The sequence below is a fragment of the Talpa europaea genome, assembly GCF_964194135.1.
Source record: "Talpa europaea genome assembly, chromosome: 6".
Classification (NCBI taxonomy): Eukaryota; Metazoa; Chordata; class Mammalia; order Eulipotyphla; family Talpidae; genus Talpa; species Talpa europaea.
In genome coordinates this window covers 92,425,106-92,443,974 of record NC_140072.1, presented here as the reverse complement: position 1 = coordinate 92,443,974, position 18,869 = coordinate 92,425,106, and the positions used below count along the sequence as shown (strand labels likewise).

Genomic DNA, 18,869 nt, shown 5'->3' with positions numbered 1-18,869 from the left:
CTCCATTTCTGATCTCTCAGCTGAGAGCCCTCAGGGCTGAAATCAGGAGAGGTAAGTGCTGGAGTCGAATTCTTCCCAATCACTTCATTTCCTAGAATCACAGAGACCAAAAGCCGACCACTTAGCCCTGCTCTCCACTACCAAAAGAAAAGATCCAGGTATTCAAGTGAAGTCTCCGGAGAGGAACACCTTTGGGGTTTGTATAGGAAGGCCCCAGGAGGCCAAAACAGTGGTTCCCTATTTCCTGATTCCAGTGGACAATTTCCCAGAAATCATGGGGAAAAAAAAAAGCTTATATCCTTTAACTTTATTGAATGAAGACCGGAGCTTGGCATTAAGTTAGACAAAGAAAAAGTGAAACTTACTCTTTTTAGAAATGAAGATGTAGATGATGATATCATTTATTGAGCAAGTACTTACTATGTGCCAAGCCCTCACAAGCAGCCTATGAAGTAGGTGGCAATAATACCTCATTTCATAGACAAGCACTTGATCTGATTTCAATTCAAGGGAGACGTATTTAGTCCTAATACAGACAGGGTTCAGTGATGGAGATCAGAAGATGAATAAGGGAAAGTTGTCACTCTTAAGGAAATTATTCACAACCTAACCAAAGGACTTAAGGCAAATACAACATTAGACGAAAAGAGTTTCAGAGGTTGAAGAAATGTAGTGGTTTTTGGAAAAGGTGACATTTGAAATGCAATTTAGCTATGGAGAAGAGGGAGTATTATAAGCAGAGGGACAGGTATGAGTAAAGACACAGAATTGGGAAAAGATAGGACATTGATGGCAGCCTATACAAGATATAGGATAGGACCAGACCATACAGCGTTCTGGGCCGCTTTGAGATGGCTTCGAACCAAATGCTGCGGGTAGTTGGAGCTGATGAAGGTTCTTTTCTCTGAATAATGACACATTCACAAACTAGAAGCCTTCACTTTCATATGTTCAGCCACCAGTACCTATCATTAGTCCCTTCCTGTAGGCCATGGAGTATCTGTGTCTAGATGGGAAACTGACATTTCTATCATCCAGTCGATAACAAAGTCCTGTCCATTCTACATCTATGGCCATAAAACTATCGTCTCCTATGGTAACCCACTCTCACTGCCTAAATCAATGCTCTATCACATCTTGCCTAGAGGACTGCTTTCTCAACAGTGTTGACCCTGCATGTTCTCTCCACTCTGCAGCCCATGTGATTGTGCAAAGTCACAAATCGAATCCTATTACACTTATTTCCTAAAGTCCATCATTTCTCCACCCCCACCTCTCTCACTGCCAAGATAAAAATCCAGATCCTTCGGTCTTTTACCATCAACCTTGTCTATCTAATGCTGAATATCCTGTGGTCCACATTAAAATACTTCTTACACATACCAGCCCTTCTGTACCTCAGTGCTTTGACCTTTGCATTTCTCTATCAGAAACTAAGGGGACTAAGACTACATCTTATTCATCTTTACATCCCCACTCATCAGATTGGGTGAATTAGTGGATAAATGATGCTTTGGTTTATTTATCTCCAATTCTTGTTCCTGGGTATTAATCCAATAAGTATACTCAGACTCTGTCTTAGGTGGTGGTATATATGGTAAGCGAAAGCACATGGTCTGAAGCTCACAGCCTGACATTCAAATCTGAGCAATCGAATATATTCAAATACTGCTGAATGAAGCAGCAGATTGTAGGATTGTGGTTCCTTTGTGCGCTGCCACATCTCTGGAGTTCAGAGAGTAACTGGCACAGAGTAGGCATCCTTAAAGTATTGCTTGAGTGAATGAATGAATTTGGCTTCATTTGCTGCTTTGTCAACTTGTGGTCAAGTTTCCTCATGGGATTGATTGAGAGCAAATTCCTTGAAGAAGTTTCTAAGTATGATAACTTTTCCTCTTAGACCCATCTTCTTGATGGGAGTATTGTAAGCTCAAGTTGATAAGAGTTTGGATTTCCATCTTCACAGTGTGAAATCTAACGCTGACTTGCTACACACATTCACACACACAAACACACACACCCCTTAGCTTCTGCTACAAATAAATTTTGTGTAATCTGATCAAGACCTGTTTAGGGCACACTGGTCTCTGTTGGAAATGCTGATGGCACCTGGAGACACGGAACTGTCTGCACAGAACCCTGCAGAGGCCTCCTGCACAGAAGCCCTGGGAGAGGCCCCCTCCTATTGTGGGAACTTTCCCACTGCATTCCATGGGGCAGGAAGTTGACCCCCAAAGTAATTCCACAATCCTTAGTCAGGCAAAATTCCTTTCAGTGAGACCAAATGTGTTTGCTCGCACTCACATTTTTGAAGAATCAACTCATTAAAAAACATTGTCAAGAGGATTACTTACTGGAAGGGAAAGATCTATTTAATGTTTTTTTATTATTGCTTATGAAAATTAAAATTTTATAAGATACAGTATCTGTGTTCTATCTCTAGCTCATTGGATGATTCATTCTCTATTTTTATTTGAAAATTAACTTCTAGCACCATCCTATGTGGTTAGACGATTTAAATAAGCAGCATCTCTTCCCATACAGATCTTGGAGGTTTCTCAGAAGTCAAATCTCCACACACTGGCCTGGCCAGGCCCAACTTCACCTCGCCAGTGACAGCTGATGAGCTCAGCACATGAAGCAGCCCAGCTGTACAGATGGGGGGCGGGGAGGAGGGGAGACAGCGGAAACATGGGTGGGACTTGACAATGACTAGCAGTTAGCACGGGCTCAGGGAAGTCACTTCCCTCTGATAATTGTGAAGGCCAGCATCAAGCCACAGTACAGGATTACTTTTCTTTTGGATACTGACAGGAATGTGGCCAGTTTGGAAGAGTTTAGGGTAATTGTACCTTTTACTGTGAATTGCTGACCCTGCTGTGCAGAGCATTCCAGGTCAGTCACCCTGCTGGGCTTCATTCCCTCTCTCTTGAGATAGGAAGGGTAGGTGCCGCAAGGCAGAGGCTAAGGGCTTGGGTTGGGGCTCGGGCCATCTGCTTTTGTGTCATCTGTCTGGCAGCTGTCTGCAAGATGTTGGGCACCAGACTGCTGCAAGCAATAAGCAGCAGAGCCAAGAGACTCAGCTCTTGCAACAGAACTGGACAATGCTTCCCAAGAAGTTAGGGAAACTCCCTGAAAAAAGACCAGGTCCCCGGCAAGGGTCTTCCATGACTTCAGGACCCAGTATAAGTTTCATCAAGAAAGGGCAGGAACTTTTATGTGACTACAAGCAGCCATGACTTAGAACAAGGACTCTATGCCGAAGCATCCCAGTCCTTAAAATGTGGCCTTCACTAAGCGTCCTGTCAGAGGTCAAACATGGGCACCTGGTGTGAACAATTATTATTTTAATTGGAAGGAACAACACTTGGTTTACATGGAGTAGAGACAGCAAGATTGGCTCTAACAGGGGATGGCAACCTGGGGCACATGGCCAGGGCACCCTTAGAGGCTGATGCAGAGCAACTGGCCTGTGTGTCTTTTTTGTGCTGTGCAAGGATTCCACCCCTGCCCCGCGGAGGACAGATGTTGAGCTATTATTTTTATTTATTTTTTTAACAAATTATTTATTTATTTATTTATTTGTTTATACAAGCACTGGGTACAGTCAGAAGCATGGGAGGGTGAGAGAATTCACCAGAGCCTGAGCTGGGAACAGAACAGGCAGACTGACGAAATACACTGCTGAGGGGAGCAGTGGGCGCAGCAGGAGAGGTCTGCGCACCATGGGACCCTCGCCGGTGGGACCCTTGCAGGTGGCCGGGGATTGAACCTGTGCTGCAGAGGCTGTGGGCTGCTTCGCAGCCCAGCGCTCAACCGCTGCACCACCAGGGGAGGCCCGTTGAACTATTATTCTAAAGACTTCCTTCCCTTTCGCTTTTCTTTTTCCTCCCCTCACCCCCTTATCACTTTTTGAACTTCAACTGTTGCATCTTTTTTTTACCCAAACATATGACATATCATCAAAATTATTCTTTCTAAAACTAATCTGACTCTAACCCATCATTTTTGCAGAAAAATGAATTATCACTTTTCCTGAGAAATATGCCTGACACTGCAGGTGCCTTCAGAGTTGTTCTCTGGTTCTATCATTATTCAACTTGAGGTAAGTGTGTATGTGGGTTTATTTTCCATTAAGCATATTAGGGCATCAAGAGAACGGTGTTTCATTTTGCATCTCTAGCATTAGCCAGGAGGAACTTTCTATTTATATGTGTATGAAAAGAAAATTAATCAGCCACACCTTCACTGACTCTCCACATGAGCTAATTATGTGGGGTTACCTCTTTCTATCTAAATCCAGTAAGCAGTCACCCAGTAAACCTTATTATATAATTTCTTGAAGGCTTAATGGAATACTAAAATTGGCCTTCATACTATTTATGAAGATTTTTAGGAAGCTATGTACTCCAATTTGAAACTTCTCTTAAGGTCAATAATGGATGAAAAGACTGCATTCAGATTAAATTTGAAGTACATTTCCAAAAGGTAAAGATGTTTAACATTGTTATTACGTGGCATCAGTTCTGTAACACATTTTTATCACAGCAACTTAAATCCTTAAGTTAAACAGGAATTTTGTGGTTTTGCAATACTGTTTGGGTGACCTATTGGCTAAATCAAGAAAAACCATAATATAGAATATTTTGTTGAGGGCCTCCCCTGGTAGTGCAGCAGTTGAGCGCTGGGCTGCAAAGCTGCCCGCAGCCTCTGCAGCTCCGGTTTGATCCCTGGCCGTGGGCGAGGATCCCACATGGTGGACAGACCTCTCCTGCCGTGCCCACTGCTCCCCTCAGCAGTGTACTTCGGTCCTTCTGCCTGTTCTGCTTCCTGCTCTGGCTCTGGTGAATTCTCTCACCCTCCCATGCTTCTGACTGTACCCAGTGCTTGTATAAATAAATAAATAAATCTTTTAAAAAAAAGAGTATTTTGTTGAAATTGCACTTAGTTTATCACATTAACAAACAATAACATTAGCTAATGTTTTTAAAGTTTCTATATGTTCATCCTTACAAAATCCTATAAAGTTGGTGTATCATTATTAACATCCATTTTGCAGATGATCAAATGGAAGCACCAGATTGATAAGTAAATTACCCACGATGACCCAGCTTGTGAGGAGTGTGACCTTGGACCAGAGGTGGAAATTCTTCCATCACTGGGCTCCTGCCTTTGAGTTGAGACACACCAGGTAGAATGGCTAAATATGGATCTAGTTCTCAGCTCAGCTACTTCTTAGCTGTGTAGCCATGGACAATTTTATACACACACACACACACATATATATAAATAATGCCTCAGACTTATAAATTAAAAAAAACAACAACCCACCAGATTGTTGCAAGTGTTAAGTAGGCTACTACATGTCACATGCTTAAAATAATGAACCGCATACTCAGTAAGCATAAGATATTCCAATCGCATAGTCCCAGACCTTCACAGAACCTAAGATCAAATTCACTGAGACGAACACCCACTTCTATGATTCCCTACAGAGTTTTATGCCAGCTGAGTTTCCACAGGAGGTACGAACATGAATATTTGCTGTGTGTTTGAGTTTCTTGACCCCAAGCACTCTCTTCAAAGATGTCAAAGCACCCAAACTAAATTCCATCATCATTTTTTGAATTCTTGATCAAGTCCAGCTTTATGTCATTGTTTAGATTTGAAGTACAAAGGCACGCATGTCCCGCCCCCCTCCCCACCCCCCCGGCCCTCCCGTGTGAAGTTAGTAAGCAGCAAGTCCATCTCTCTGTTTGAGCACTTTTCTCTCCTCGGGAAGCCCTTCTGAATTGCTAGCACTGCTGGGAGGAGTAACATCAATCACCAACATCTTCATGTGAATTAGTTTATCACATCCTTCCTAGTGCCAGGATAGCCATGAGAGTGAATTTGGGGGCAAGATTCAGGAAGAGAGAGACTAAAGTGGGGACAGTCAGGGATCAGAGGAAGGTCAAAAAGGAGGAATGGGGGACATTCCTGGTGGTGCAAGGGGTTAAGCACTACACTATGAAGCAATCCGCAGCCTCTGCAGCACAAGTTCAAGCCCCGGCCAGCCAGAGAGCACCCCACATGGCGAAGCAGACCTGTTCTGTCTTGCCCCCAGCCCGCCCCTGCATTTCTGGCCTGTACCCCAGATCTTGTATGCATAAACAAATAAATCTTTAAAAAAAAAAAAAAGGAGAAATGAAAACAGAAAGCTGGTCAAAGGCAACACAAAGGAGTAGTAGCCGGACATCCAAGACAGCTTTGTATTGAGCTTTTTCTCCTATTTACTCTTGCACTTTCATTCAAGTACATTGTGCATATTTCCTGCTGTATGAGCTATTTCCGGAATGAAGGGCCAGTGTGCAGTTATTGTGGTATAAAATGTACGTATCTTACCTGTAAGGCCCCTGAAAGTATGTGGACTGCAGGACTCCAGGCAGCCCTCTGTGCCTTCCACCAATTTTGTATTCATCAGACTACCTCCCCCAAAATGTTCAAACTGGTAGTTATTCTTCAAGTTGTTTTTTCCTGTGTATTTGTAAGTGCTATTGAAATAACATTTCTTACAGCAAGGCCTAAATCTGCTATGAGAATGTATTTATATAATATATTATAGCTATTACTTGCAGTAGTAATTATAAAGTATAGTTGAAGTCCCTAGTGGAATGTGCTCTACTTCCATTGTAATAGACCCACTGAGTCCCAGAGTGCTGTTAATTTCAAAAATTATTTTGGTTAGTACCAGTTTTGTTGCTGTTTTTAATATTAGAACTTCCCCTCAGAGACCTCCATGTGCCCATGTGCTCCTGTGTTCAATTCAAACCAAACAAGATCTGTGATTATTTAAAGAAGCTACTTTGACTCCACAGTCCACTCATCCTTTTCGGATACAAAAATAACACATTGTTTTATCTATGAGTATAAGAATCCTTTTTCAAAGGAAATAAAAAAAGCAGACAGTTTCCTTCCTGGCAAATTCATGAGCCTCTTTAAATCTGTTAAACATAGTCACAGACACAACTCATTTGCCTGGTTTTATTTCTTAGCTCAACTTGACAAGATAGGTGAGTATGAAGGGTCTATGTGCAGATATTAGGAAATCAAGCCACAGCCACTAGAGTGAAATAATAATGACTTAAGCCTAGAGCAAGAATCCAGTTTCAGTGATAAAATTATTGAGTAGGTATTGCATTCAATTGTTCTGAACAGCATCCAAGGATCAAATAGTCATTCAATGAGCCCTAAGTACTTCCATTCAAGATATTGTATCTGACTCACAAGATCAATATACCAATATCTAACTCACAAGATCAATATACTACATTCAACACTCAAAAAGCTTCTGCATTCAAAACTACATCCTTACATGGAACTGAAGTTTGCCTCCTTGAAACTTCGCCATCTCCCTCCTTGGTTAGAGCTAAATGTCTCCATGGTCTGAAAGCTCTTTACATATTTGAAGTAAACAAACCTACCACCCCAAGTGGTCTCATTTTTAGGCTATATATTCCCATTTCTTTGTACCATTTGATCATAACTCTATTAAGGACATGGTATCATTTGTTTATGCTTCTCTTATGAATTTATGCTTCTCTTCTTTTAGGTGTGGTCTGATGATTACTAGTCAGGTAATCTGATTGTAAATAGAGAGGTTGGATACAGTCATCTCTGAGAACAGAAAAAAATACAAACGCAGCAATGGAAAAGACAGAAAATCTGTACAAAGCAGGCACATGAACTCAAAGAGTATTGCAATCAGGGGCAATAGTGGGTAAAGGGAAGGAGTTATGCATATCAAGTGTCTGCAGCTACCTTGCAAATCACATTGTTTCTCTAAGTGATATGGAAAATTAGTGCCACATGAGGGAATAGAGGTCATGAGTCAGAAGTACCAATTGCTCAGAAAATTTAATGGGCCAGCAAATAAGAAATATTCAGGCTTTGTTATTGCCAGAGAGATATTAAGGTAGAAGCCCAAAGTTGCCTCATGACTCTTCTTTCCTCCTTTCTAACATCCTGGCCAATCCAACATCCTACAAAACCTCCGCCAGAGGTCAAGTCAGTCTCCATGTCCTTTTTTGCCTCTGTGAACTTTTGTAGCCCTTATTAGCAGCATTATGTAGTCTGTGTTGTACAAACTAGTGTTTTTACTTTACCCTTAGGAGGAGTTCAAAATGAACTGGTTCTAATTGTTTCATGCGTTCCTTAATCTTCTTCCAAGTAGGTTTTCAAAACTTTCTGAGCTTCAGGATTATGGCTTATGCTTCCATGTCCTGCATAGTCCCAGGCAAGTAAATCAGTTGTTGAGTTAATGATGAATTGATTTGGATTTTCTCTATTGGCCTAAGCTCAATATATTGTTATGCTTCTTTTTTCAGACATTCATTGATGATTTTCTAGATATGTTAACCCAACAAATTTTTATCAAGTGCTCTGGGATAGAAAAATGAATAATAAACAATGATAGCTTTGCATTAAAGGTGCATGCTGGGCCTCCCTGGGCCTCTCAAGGGGTTGAGATGCAACCTGTGAAGCTATCCGCAGCCACTGCAGAGTGGGTTGGATCCCCAGCCAGGGAGCTACCCACATTGCGCAGCAGACCCCTCCTGACTTGCCCACTGCTCTCCTCAGCAGTGTATTTCAGTAGATCTGCCTGTTCTGCTCCCCACTCTGTCTCTGGCGAATCCTTTCACCAACACCACCCCCCCCACACCTCTGGCCTGTACCCCAGTTCTTGTATGCATAAATAAATGTTTAAAAAAAGAATAAAGATGCATGCCAAATGCTATGGGAGCACAGGCAGAAAATGATAGTGAGACAGAGGGTTGGGTATAGAGAAAGTGACACAAGAACAAAGTAAATTTTAAGGAATGAGTGGGATCATCCAGAAAGGAAACAAGTTGGGAAGAGGCTGTGCAGACGCAAGGAAAGTGACCTGTAAAGGCAGAAGACTAGGAGGGACACTGTGTTCAGGGAGTCACAGGAAGTTGAGCACAGCTGGAGGTGTGGGGGATGGGTAAGATTTACGCTGGGGAGGAGCCTAGGGATGACTTTGTGTGGTCAGAACCCACAGCAGGGTTTAAAGCAGGAAAATAACATGTCACAATGTTGAGTTATTTAGATCATTCTAAACACGTGTGCATGTCCAGGAGTGAAGCTGTACTCCCCAAATTACCTAGTTTGGTAAATAAATTGTAAAACATCCAAATTTGATTTTTAAAAAAGCACAAGCCAAACAGTAAAAATAAAAAGATCATAGTGGGTTTGGCAATGGATTAGAGGAGGGTGAAAGAAGAAGTAGGTAGGCTGGTAGTGGGGCTAAGAATTTCCAGAGGTCAAAGCATCTGTGACTGTGGCTGCTATGGGCAATAAAGTGAATATTATTTCCCCTTCTTTCAAGGGCAAAAGATACAGGCTGATAGAAACATTTAGAAACCTCTGGTGATAGCAGTATTCTTGACATTACATGAGTTTTCAGAAAACATATCAGTAGGAAATTGACTCATTGTGGGAAATCTAGAAGCAGGTGGAGAGGAAACCAAATAACACGATAACTGAAAGTCTTTATTTTCTGCTAAGAGCTTGCAGACACTTCCTAATGGGAAGAATGGGAAGATTTGAGGGAAGGTGGGAACCCTCTGTGGTTTCCAAAGGTATGGGCTCAACTATCAGCCTTGCCACTTACCCTTATGTAACTTTAGGCAAGTTATGAAACTTGCCCATCTATCGACTGAGGATAACACTGTTTTCTTCTTTGGAGTCTTACAAAGTTATTGGAGTTAATTATGTTGTGTCTAGTACAGTGTCTGCACATAAAAGTACTAAGTAAATATTAATGCCCTGCTAATGCTGCATTGGTATGGGATGCAGAGATATTTTCAGATATAGTTCCTGCCTCAAAACATTTATAGTTCAGGGCCTCCGCTGGTGGTGCAGCAGCTGAGCGCTGGACTGCGAAGCTGCCCACAGCCTCTGCAGCTCCGGTTTGATCCCTGGCCACCGGCAAGGGTCCCAAAAGGTGCGCAGACCTCTCCTGCCGCCCGCTGCGCCCCTCAGCAGTGTATTTCGTCAGTCTGCCTATTCTGCTCCCCGCTCTGGCTCTGGTGAATTCTCTCACTCTCCTGCGCTTCTGACTGTACCCAGTGTTTGAATAAATAAATAAATAAATATTTTTTTTTTAAAAAAAGCATTTATAGTTCAGTAGGGGAGGGAAGCATACCCGTGCCTAAATACTAAGAAAAGAATAAAATATATATGAAAAAAATGCAAGAACCATGGTGTAGGGGAGCGGAGAGTAGAATGAGCATTTGACACAACTGTTCATCGTGAAGGGCATCGCGGAGCAGGAGCAAATGGTATCTAAATTGGTCTTGGAGGATAAGGTGGGCTTGCCGGAAATAGGGTGGGAAACTGGACAAGACATTCCAGGCTGTGTTAACATCACGATAAGGTCACATTCTTATGAGTGTGGTGAGTCCAGTCTATCAATGCCCAGGCTCATTGCTCCAGTCCAATCTGGGAGTCTCCACCACCCCACTGCTAGACTGTGGACAGCAGAAGGATTCGGCAGGACTCCTGGAGAGAAAACTCTGGCAAATGGAAGAGTGGGGGTCATTCCTGATGGCAGAAGAAAGTGCCAGATGCTGTAAAGCTAGGTGACTTTTGGGAAACCCAGAGTAGTCTGACAAGAAAGGGGACAGGAAAGGAAACAAAGTCTTTGGGGAGACCTACAAACTTGTATCAATATCAAGGAAGCGTTTCTCCTGAGCCTTTGGATGCCCAACCACTGCTGACCCTTATTTTCTTATAGAAATGAGCGGGAACGGACACGTAGCAGGGGAAGGTGGTCTAGCAGTGGGCAGGAGTCCTGGAGTAGAGGCCAGTCTTCACCAGAGAGCTGCCACTACCTGGCTAGAGGGCATAGGTCAGTTCTCTGGGTTTTCAGACTAACTGCTTAGTATCTAGGGTTGTCATGAGGTTACAGGGGTGGGGGTGGAGTGGGGAGAGGAAATACCTTCTGAGCAGAAGATGTGGGAAACTCCTTGCTCCCTGCTGCTGCGCCTCTCTTAGATCTAGGTCCCTCCCTGACCTGATGCAATTATTCCCTGGGGTCACAACTGCAGTCTTTGTTAAAAGATAGATTAGCAGCCCTTTGAGGAAAGAGGTGTTAAAGAAAGATGCATGCTTTATGCATTGTTTTCTCCACATACAAGCAGAAGAGTTGAAAGAGTACTTGAAAACAAGAATTATTTGGGAGACAAATAGGATCATCACTAAAAACATTTTGGGGAATGCTACCCTCAACTTTTGCTGAAATATGAATTTGTGGTAGAGTGGTTTCAGATTTTTCAGAAGACTCTAAAATCATCTCTTTATAAAAGAGTTGGGATGATGTTCTTTTTTAAAGGAATTTGAATTCTCAGAGTTACAGTCTGTAAGTAATATAATTTTCCAGGGCAGAAGAATGATATATTGTGCATATTGTTTTCTTGCTAGTTCCTCCCCCAGGAAAACATATTCTGAAGTCTACGGGCGAGTGTTTGGAAATGGACTACTGAACAAATTCCATCTTTTCATGTAAAACCCCAATGTACCACAGATATTTACATCTAAGAGGTGCCAATTTGATATTTTATGATGCTGTAAATGTTATGTTTTGGATAATTCTTGGCACTGGAGAATTGAAATTGAAATTGAAACTATTTTCTAAATGGAAGCCACATGGCCATAGCTGGGGGTAGGATCAGGCCTCTTTGTGTTTTGCTGCTCACCAAGCTATCTGAGGCCGATAAAGAGGAAGCAATGGGAATATTTTTCTTAAATGTGGTCTGTTTATTATGTGTTGCTTCTCTCTGATGATATTTCACAGCCCACTACGTATTAAAAACCAACTTAGGAAAACATTTGCAATTGCAGCATTTGTCGACTTGTGAGAAGTAAGAAGGGAAAAGGATGACCCATTTCCCATGTGTGTGTTTTCCTCTCATCCACACGTGTCTTCTTTCTTCTTGACATTCCTTGTCACAGGTGTGGCCACTGCGGACATTCTCCGAGGGCCTATGTCACCTCACTGGCAGGGCTGGCTGTCCTGTCTTCCCGGAACTACTTCCCCTGGGAGACTGGGGAGTGAGAGGGCGGCCAGTCAGCATCTTCACCTTCTGCCCAGCCAGGTGGAACCAGACAGTCCCTTCCCAGAGGGACAGGGCAGGGAAGAAAGAGGTCAGGGAAAGGAAAGCCTGGAGCGGCAGCAGGAGACTGGGAGGTGGAAAGTCAAACAAACAGGGAAATAGATGTCTGAGCAGTTTCTCGTTGCTTTCTGAACAGCTGTTTACCTTGAACTGTGAGGTATGCTGAGCTCTCCACGGACCCCTTCTGGTTGGTGGCTTTGCAGTGATAGACGCCCTCATCCTCTTCTGTGACTCTTTCGATAAACAGCGTGCTGCTTCCTGGTCCTAAAATAATTCCTGAGGAGTGAGAGATGTTTGGATTAGTGGACCTGGGTGACAAACAAAAACAGCTACTTCTGTAACACAACCCTCTTCCTATGATTATGCATTCAGACAAGGAAATCCGAGCTCTAGTAACCTGGGCCAAGCCTGCTTGTTTGTTTTCTCTCCACAGAGGCTTTCTAATGGCACATTTGCTGCCATCGCAGCGGAGCTGTGACCCCAGCTGTGGATAAGCAAAGCTGATCAAGGTCACGCACAGTGTAGAAAGAAACGAGATGAGGCTGCCACATCCAACTTTAAAGAGAAAATGTCAAGGAGGTTGTTTATCTAATAATAACAACTACCAGTGACTCAGTGCCCACTATGTGCCAGGCACTGTGCCAGGCTCCATTCATAGCTTGAACTTAACAACCACCCTGCAAAGCATCAGTGTCTCCGTGTTACACTTGTGGAGACTGAGATTTGGCGAGGGTTGGTGACTTGGCCATGAACATGCAGTTTGACTGGAAGCACACTTGGGGCGTAGGGGCCTGAGGAAATTGTGTTCCGTTTGTAGTAGTGGTAAAAAGCTCGGGCTTTTTAATTAGGCATCACCGCTTTGAGTTTCTTCATGTTAATCTTTCTAAGTTTCAATTTCCTCAATCATAAGATGAAAATGAAAGCAGCTAGTTCCTAATTGAAGATTGGGGAAATGAATGGCAAGTGCACGGTGCATAGTAAGTGCTCAGTAAATAAATAAAAGCTTAAATATTACTATGGAGGGTGTTGTTCTGTGAGGGGCACATGAATTTTGGACCCAGTAACACACATGTCTTAGCAACACAGTAATGTTCTGAGAGATGTATCACTAGATGATGTCATCACTACACAATTGTCACAGTGTAACCACATAAACCTGGATGGTATAGCCTACTACACACCTAGGCTTAGGTATGGTCTATGGGGGCCACCATCTTATATGCAGTCTTCACTGAGCAAAATGTCATTAAGTGATGCAGGATGTATTTATTCTGCTGTTAGTCTGTGTTAAAAACTTTTCAGACAGACAGGAGGGAAAAATAACTCATACCAGACATACAAACACACTCTCTCTCTCTCTTTCTCTCTCTCTCACACACACACACACATACCAGCAAACAGAAAATGTTTAGTAAATGAGAAGGAATGACTCAATGTAGCATGGCATACCATGAATAAAGTTCAAAGACTGGGAGCAAGAGGGAGATAACTAAGGACAGGAATACCCAGGCAAGGAGGGCTTCATGGGGGAGGTGGGCCTTGAGGTTTACAGATCCCAGGTGAAGGGAGAAAGGAGAGGGTGAGAAAAGGCATGATGCTGAAAGGAAGATACATTGTTTATGCTGGAAAAGTGATACAATGGGTCTGACCAGGCTATAGACTATATCTTGTCAGTTTAAATAGTTTGTATTTTTCCTGATTATAGCAGATATAATCAATATAGAAAATATGAGAAATATTGGAAAGCATAAAGAAATGTAAGAAACCAAACAAACCTCTAATCTTACCTCCCATATATTTTTTCTTTAGTATTTTTAAAGTGAACCTTTTAATACAGTTTGTTTATACATGTAAGAAATATTTTTGAGCTCCTATTGTATGGTAGGCATTGTTTTAGATGCTGGGGATACAATAATAAGCAAGGCAAATAAATGCTTGTTTTAAAGGGCTTAAATTCTAGTTTTGGAGAATTACAAATAAATAATGCAATTCCAAGTAGTGATAAGGTCTTCGAGGAAAATTGAACAGGTTAAGGGGATCGTGGATTAAGGCTGGTTGGGAAGCATGTTTAAGGAACATTCTCAGAGGAGGTGGTGTTTGAGCAGAAGCCTGAAAAATGGGACAGTCTCTTGAAGATCTGGAAAAAGGAACTTCAGATGGCAAAGATAAAGTACCTGGGGCAGAAACGAGCTTTTGTAGGAACAGTGGCTTGAGAACAGTAAGTGAGCAGGAGGCATGGGTGTTGCATGGCCCTGCAAGCCCCGATGAGGACTTAGAATTCTACTCTAAATGCAGAAGAAAACCACTGCAGGATACAAATGTGTATTGGGACAAAGGAGGAGCAGGGAGATCAGCTTGTGAGCTACTGAAGCTGACCAGTGAGAGGTACTGTGGCCTCAGGTCAAAGCCACTATGTTGGAAGTGTAAGAATTGGTGGTTTGGGGACAATTTTGCAGGCAGAACCAGAAGGCTTGCTTATGGATTAGCATGAAAAGTAGTAATAGATATTTGACTTTCAGGGTAATGGTTTGAACAACTGGGAGAATAGTGGTAGCTTTCCTGTGGGGAACAAGTTTGAGGGAGAAAAATCAAGAGTTCTGTTCTGTTTTGCACATACTGAGTTTGTAGTACTTATTGCGTGTCTGAAAGAAGGGTTCGCCCGGAGAGCAGGATTAGAGACAGCTACATGGAATGAATGCATTGAAGGTGTGGAAGGCCGCGAGAATAGAAACCAACCTCATGGAGAGTCCAGACAGAGAAGACAGCAAGCCTGCAGGTTGAGCACTGAATCTTAGAGGAAGAGGAAGCAGCAACAGAGAATAAGAACAACCCATAAAATGAGGCAGCAAGAAAACCAGTCAGCATGGTTCCCAGAACCTAAGGGAAGAGTTCACAAAGAACAGAATAGTTAGCTGTGCGCAATACTGCTGGGAAGCTAAGATGTAGGGAGATAACTCACCACTGGATTTGACAGTGAGCCTGTTCGGTGAAATGTGGGAGCACATGCATCACTAATGCCAGTTAAAGAGGGAATCAAAGGTGACAAGGTAGAGATGTTGAGGAGGTTACTTTCAAGGAGTTAGCCGAGGATAACATGAGGTCAAAGAATGAATTCTCTTTTTTTGAAAAATGAAATTTTATAGCATGATTATGTGCTGATAGGAATGTCATGGATGGGGGGATAAAGGGAAAGAGAGATAAGAAATAGGATAAAATTGGGCCTCCCCGGTGGCGCAGCGGTTGAGCGCTGGGTTGCGAAGCTGCCTGCGGCCTCGGTGGTGCAGGTTCGATCCCCGGCTGCTCCCCGGCCACCGGAGGAGGGTCCCACATGGTGCGCAGACCTCTCCTGCCGCCCGCTGCTCCCCTCAGCAGTGTACCTTGGTCCTTCTGCCTGCTCTGCTCCCCACTCTGGCTCTGGTGAATTCTCTCACCCTCCCGCGCTTCTGACTGTACCCAGTGCATGTATAAACAAAACAAACAAATAAATAAATATTTAAAAAAAAAAAAGAAATAGGATAAAATTCACTGGCCAAGTTTGCTGTGGATGGGAATAGGGATAGTTCATTCACTTTAATAGTAAAGTTTGCAGAGTATCAAGGGACAGGCAGGCTGGACAATTTGCCAGTGTATTTTCTCAATAAGTAACAGGTACTCTTCTGTTTAAATCAGGGAAGGGGAGAGGATTCTGGAAATTTAAAAAAAAGAAAAAGGGTTGAGATGATGTGCGAGGAGAGAATAAAGACAAATTCTATAGTAAAATGCCATAAGATTCCCCCTAATGGTTATGTAACTTTAAATATAAACTCCCCTCTTTAATATCATAGTCTAAATATTCCTCCATGTATACGCTTTTAATATAATTATTTGTTTTATGCATACATCATATTGACACCAGTATTAGGCTGTCATTCTAATTGCTCATAGCTACAAATAGCAGTGCAATTAACATCTTTAGGCATGAAGATTTTTCTTGATTTCAGATTATTTCCTTATGATAGGTCCCTAGAAATAGATTTGTGTCTTTATGTCAAAAGTCCTTGATTCACTTATTGAGTGATATAAAAGATTATACCAATTAATACTTCTACCAGCAGAGAAGGATTATTTTGACACTCTCCTGCCACATCCGAATAGTACCTGAGCAGTTTTGTAGTATAGGATACAAAATGCAAAACTTTGCTGATTTGGTAGATGAAAACGATTATTGTTTTAATTTGCACTTCTTTGAACATTTTTTCATGTGTTTGTTAGCCATTTTTTATTTTGAAAGCACCTGTTTTGACTGGAAAAGGTGAGTTCAGTTGCAAGAGTGCTTTGAAATCTTGTCTGAATAGTTTCCATTCAAGGCAGAAGGAAGGAGAGTCACAAAGATTTTTGAGTGGGGAAATGACATAATGAAAGCAGTGTTTAAGGAAGTTTAGTCTAGAGGGAGATTGCAGGATGGACTGGAGTGAGGAAAAGGTGGCATCTGGAAGTTCAGTTCACCAGTTAGGTTTCAGGCCAGGAATGATGAAGCCCCAGATCTGGATGGTGGGAAAGGAAGTGGAGAGGAAGAAATGGAGGCAGATATATCATGACACAACCTACAGGAATTGATGCTTTATTGGATCCAAGAATAGACAGAGATGAGTCCAAAACAGTTTCAATATTCTAAACCCAGATAAATAGGAAAAAATGAGAACTCTCCACTGTGGCAAAGTCACAGAATCTCTTTGGGACTGTTTGTCCATCTGTAAAATGAGAATATGTCATACCTGCTTTGCCTATTTCATGGTATGGCTATGAGGATCAACTGAGATAATAAAAGCGTTGAAACCTTGAAAACTGTAAAACGGGGTTTAAATGGCAATCAGAGAAAGAAAAATATAACTGGATAGTGAGTGGTCAGGGACCATGAACAATTATAATGGCAGCTACCTTGCTGCCCGCAACCATCTTCTTTGCAGCAGACCTGAACCTTGACCAATTTTCTACCACCTTAATCTCAAGGCGAGCACTGGGCACAGATAAAGTCAAAGGACTTCAGTTTTACACAAGATGATAGATATAACCGCGGGAAGTCAAAGGATAGGCCAAGGATGCTGATGCATCAACATCATCCGCAGTTTCCTCTTTGAATCACTTGGAGGAGAGGTCAGGGGATGCGGAGGTGTCCTAGATCAACAGCGAAGTCCTTTCTCCTCTGCTCTTGCTATTTATTTCCTTTCTCACAAAAGTAAGCGTACTATTCCCCCCATTCCTCAAATCTTGTGCCCACACTTGTTCATTGTCTTCCCTAGTTTCTTTTATGGCTATATACGATGACATGTTTTTTATACCACCCAACCCCAATGATGCAGGCTCTGTTCTCCATAGGGGTTCACTTCTTTAAAAGAGCGCTCTTTTCAACCTTTTTATTGTGATTTGAAACATTCAAAAAGTGCAGAAAAATATAATCCACCTTCTATTTCCCTATCACAGGATAGGTAGTTTTTATTTTTAGCTACAAAAAAGCTATAATGCACATCTGACACAGTTAGGTATGCATTATTATATCTGCAGATCCTTATGCTGGCTATATCAACCCATTTTCAACTCTACCCAAATTACAAATTTCTCTTCCAAATTATACCAATTTACACTTTAACTAGTAGTGGCTAGGAGCCCTCACTCCCCAAATTCTTACCAATACTTGGTGTTATTAGACATTTTAATTGATGGCAAAATAATGGTTATGTAATGGGGATCTTGTGATTTTTTAAAAGTTGAAATGTAATCAATATATAACATATTAGCTTCCAGTATACAGTACAATGATTTCATATTTGTACATATTAAAAGAGGATCACCACAATAAGTCTAATTAACATCCATCTACATACAATATTTTGTTATTGTGATAAGAATGTTTCAGATTTACTCTCTTAACAACTGTCAAATATGGTGCTATCAATCATAGTCACCAGGATGAACATCATGTCCCTCTGTTTTATTTATTTTACAACTTGAAACTTATATCTTTGATCCCTCACATTCATTTCATCTCATGCCCCTGACCAATCATCAGTTGTTCTGTGCATCTATGAGGGTTTTGGTTGTTTTTTTTAAAGATTTATTTATTTATTTATACAAGCACTGGGTACAGTCAGAAGCACAGGAGGGTGAGAGAATTCACCAGAGCCAGAGCGGGAAGCAGGCAGATTTGACGAAATACACTGCCGAGGGGAGCAGCGGGCAGGCAGGAGAGGTCTGCGCGCCATGTGGGACCCTCGCCGATGGCTGGGGATCGAACCAGCGCTGCAGAGGCTGCGGGCAGCTTCGCAACCCAGCGCTCAACCACTGCGCCACCAGGGGAGGCCCAAGGGTTTTTTTTTTTAAGACTCTATGTACATGTGAGATCATATGGTATTTGAGATAATATGGTATTTGTCTTTCTCTGTCTGACTTATCTGACTTAGCATAATGCCCTTGAAGTTAATCCATGTTATCACAAATGACAAAAATCTCTTCTTTTCTCATAACCAAATAATATTCCACGTGTGTACATGTATATATGCATGTGTGTACGTGCCATGAGATTTCTCATGATTATAAAACTTTAAATATTTTAAATGTATGTATGTGTGTGTGGGTTTGTGAGTGTGTATATATATACACCTATATAGAGACACATTTATACATGTTTGTGTATACAGATATCATATCTCACATCTT

The 18,869-nt window shown here is 42.0% G+C and overlaps 1 protein-coding gene across 2 annotated transcripts in view; it reads right to left on the bottom strand.

Moving 5' to 3' along the window:
* Positions 1-18,869, bottom strand: part of FLT1 (fms related receptor tyrosine kinase 1) — a gene marked incomplete at both ends in the record, with an annotated part of 170,714 nt that overhangs the window by 35,209 nt on the left and 116,636 nt on the right. For both annotated transcript variants that reach the window (XM_084235227.1, XM_084235226.1), the window contains one exon: positions 12,321-12,452. In XM_084235227.1, the coding sequence (XP_084091353.1) occupies positions 12,321-12,452 (132 nt within the window). The remainder of the gene's footprint in view (positions 1-12,320; positions 12,453-18,869) is intronic.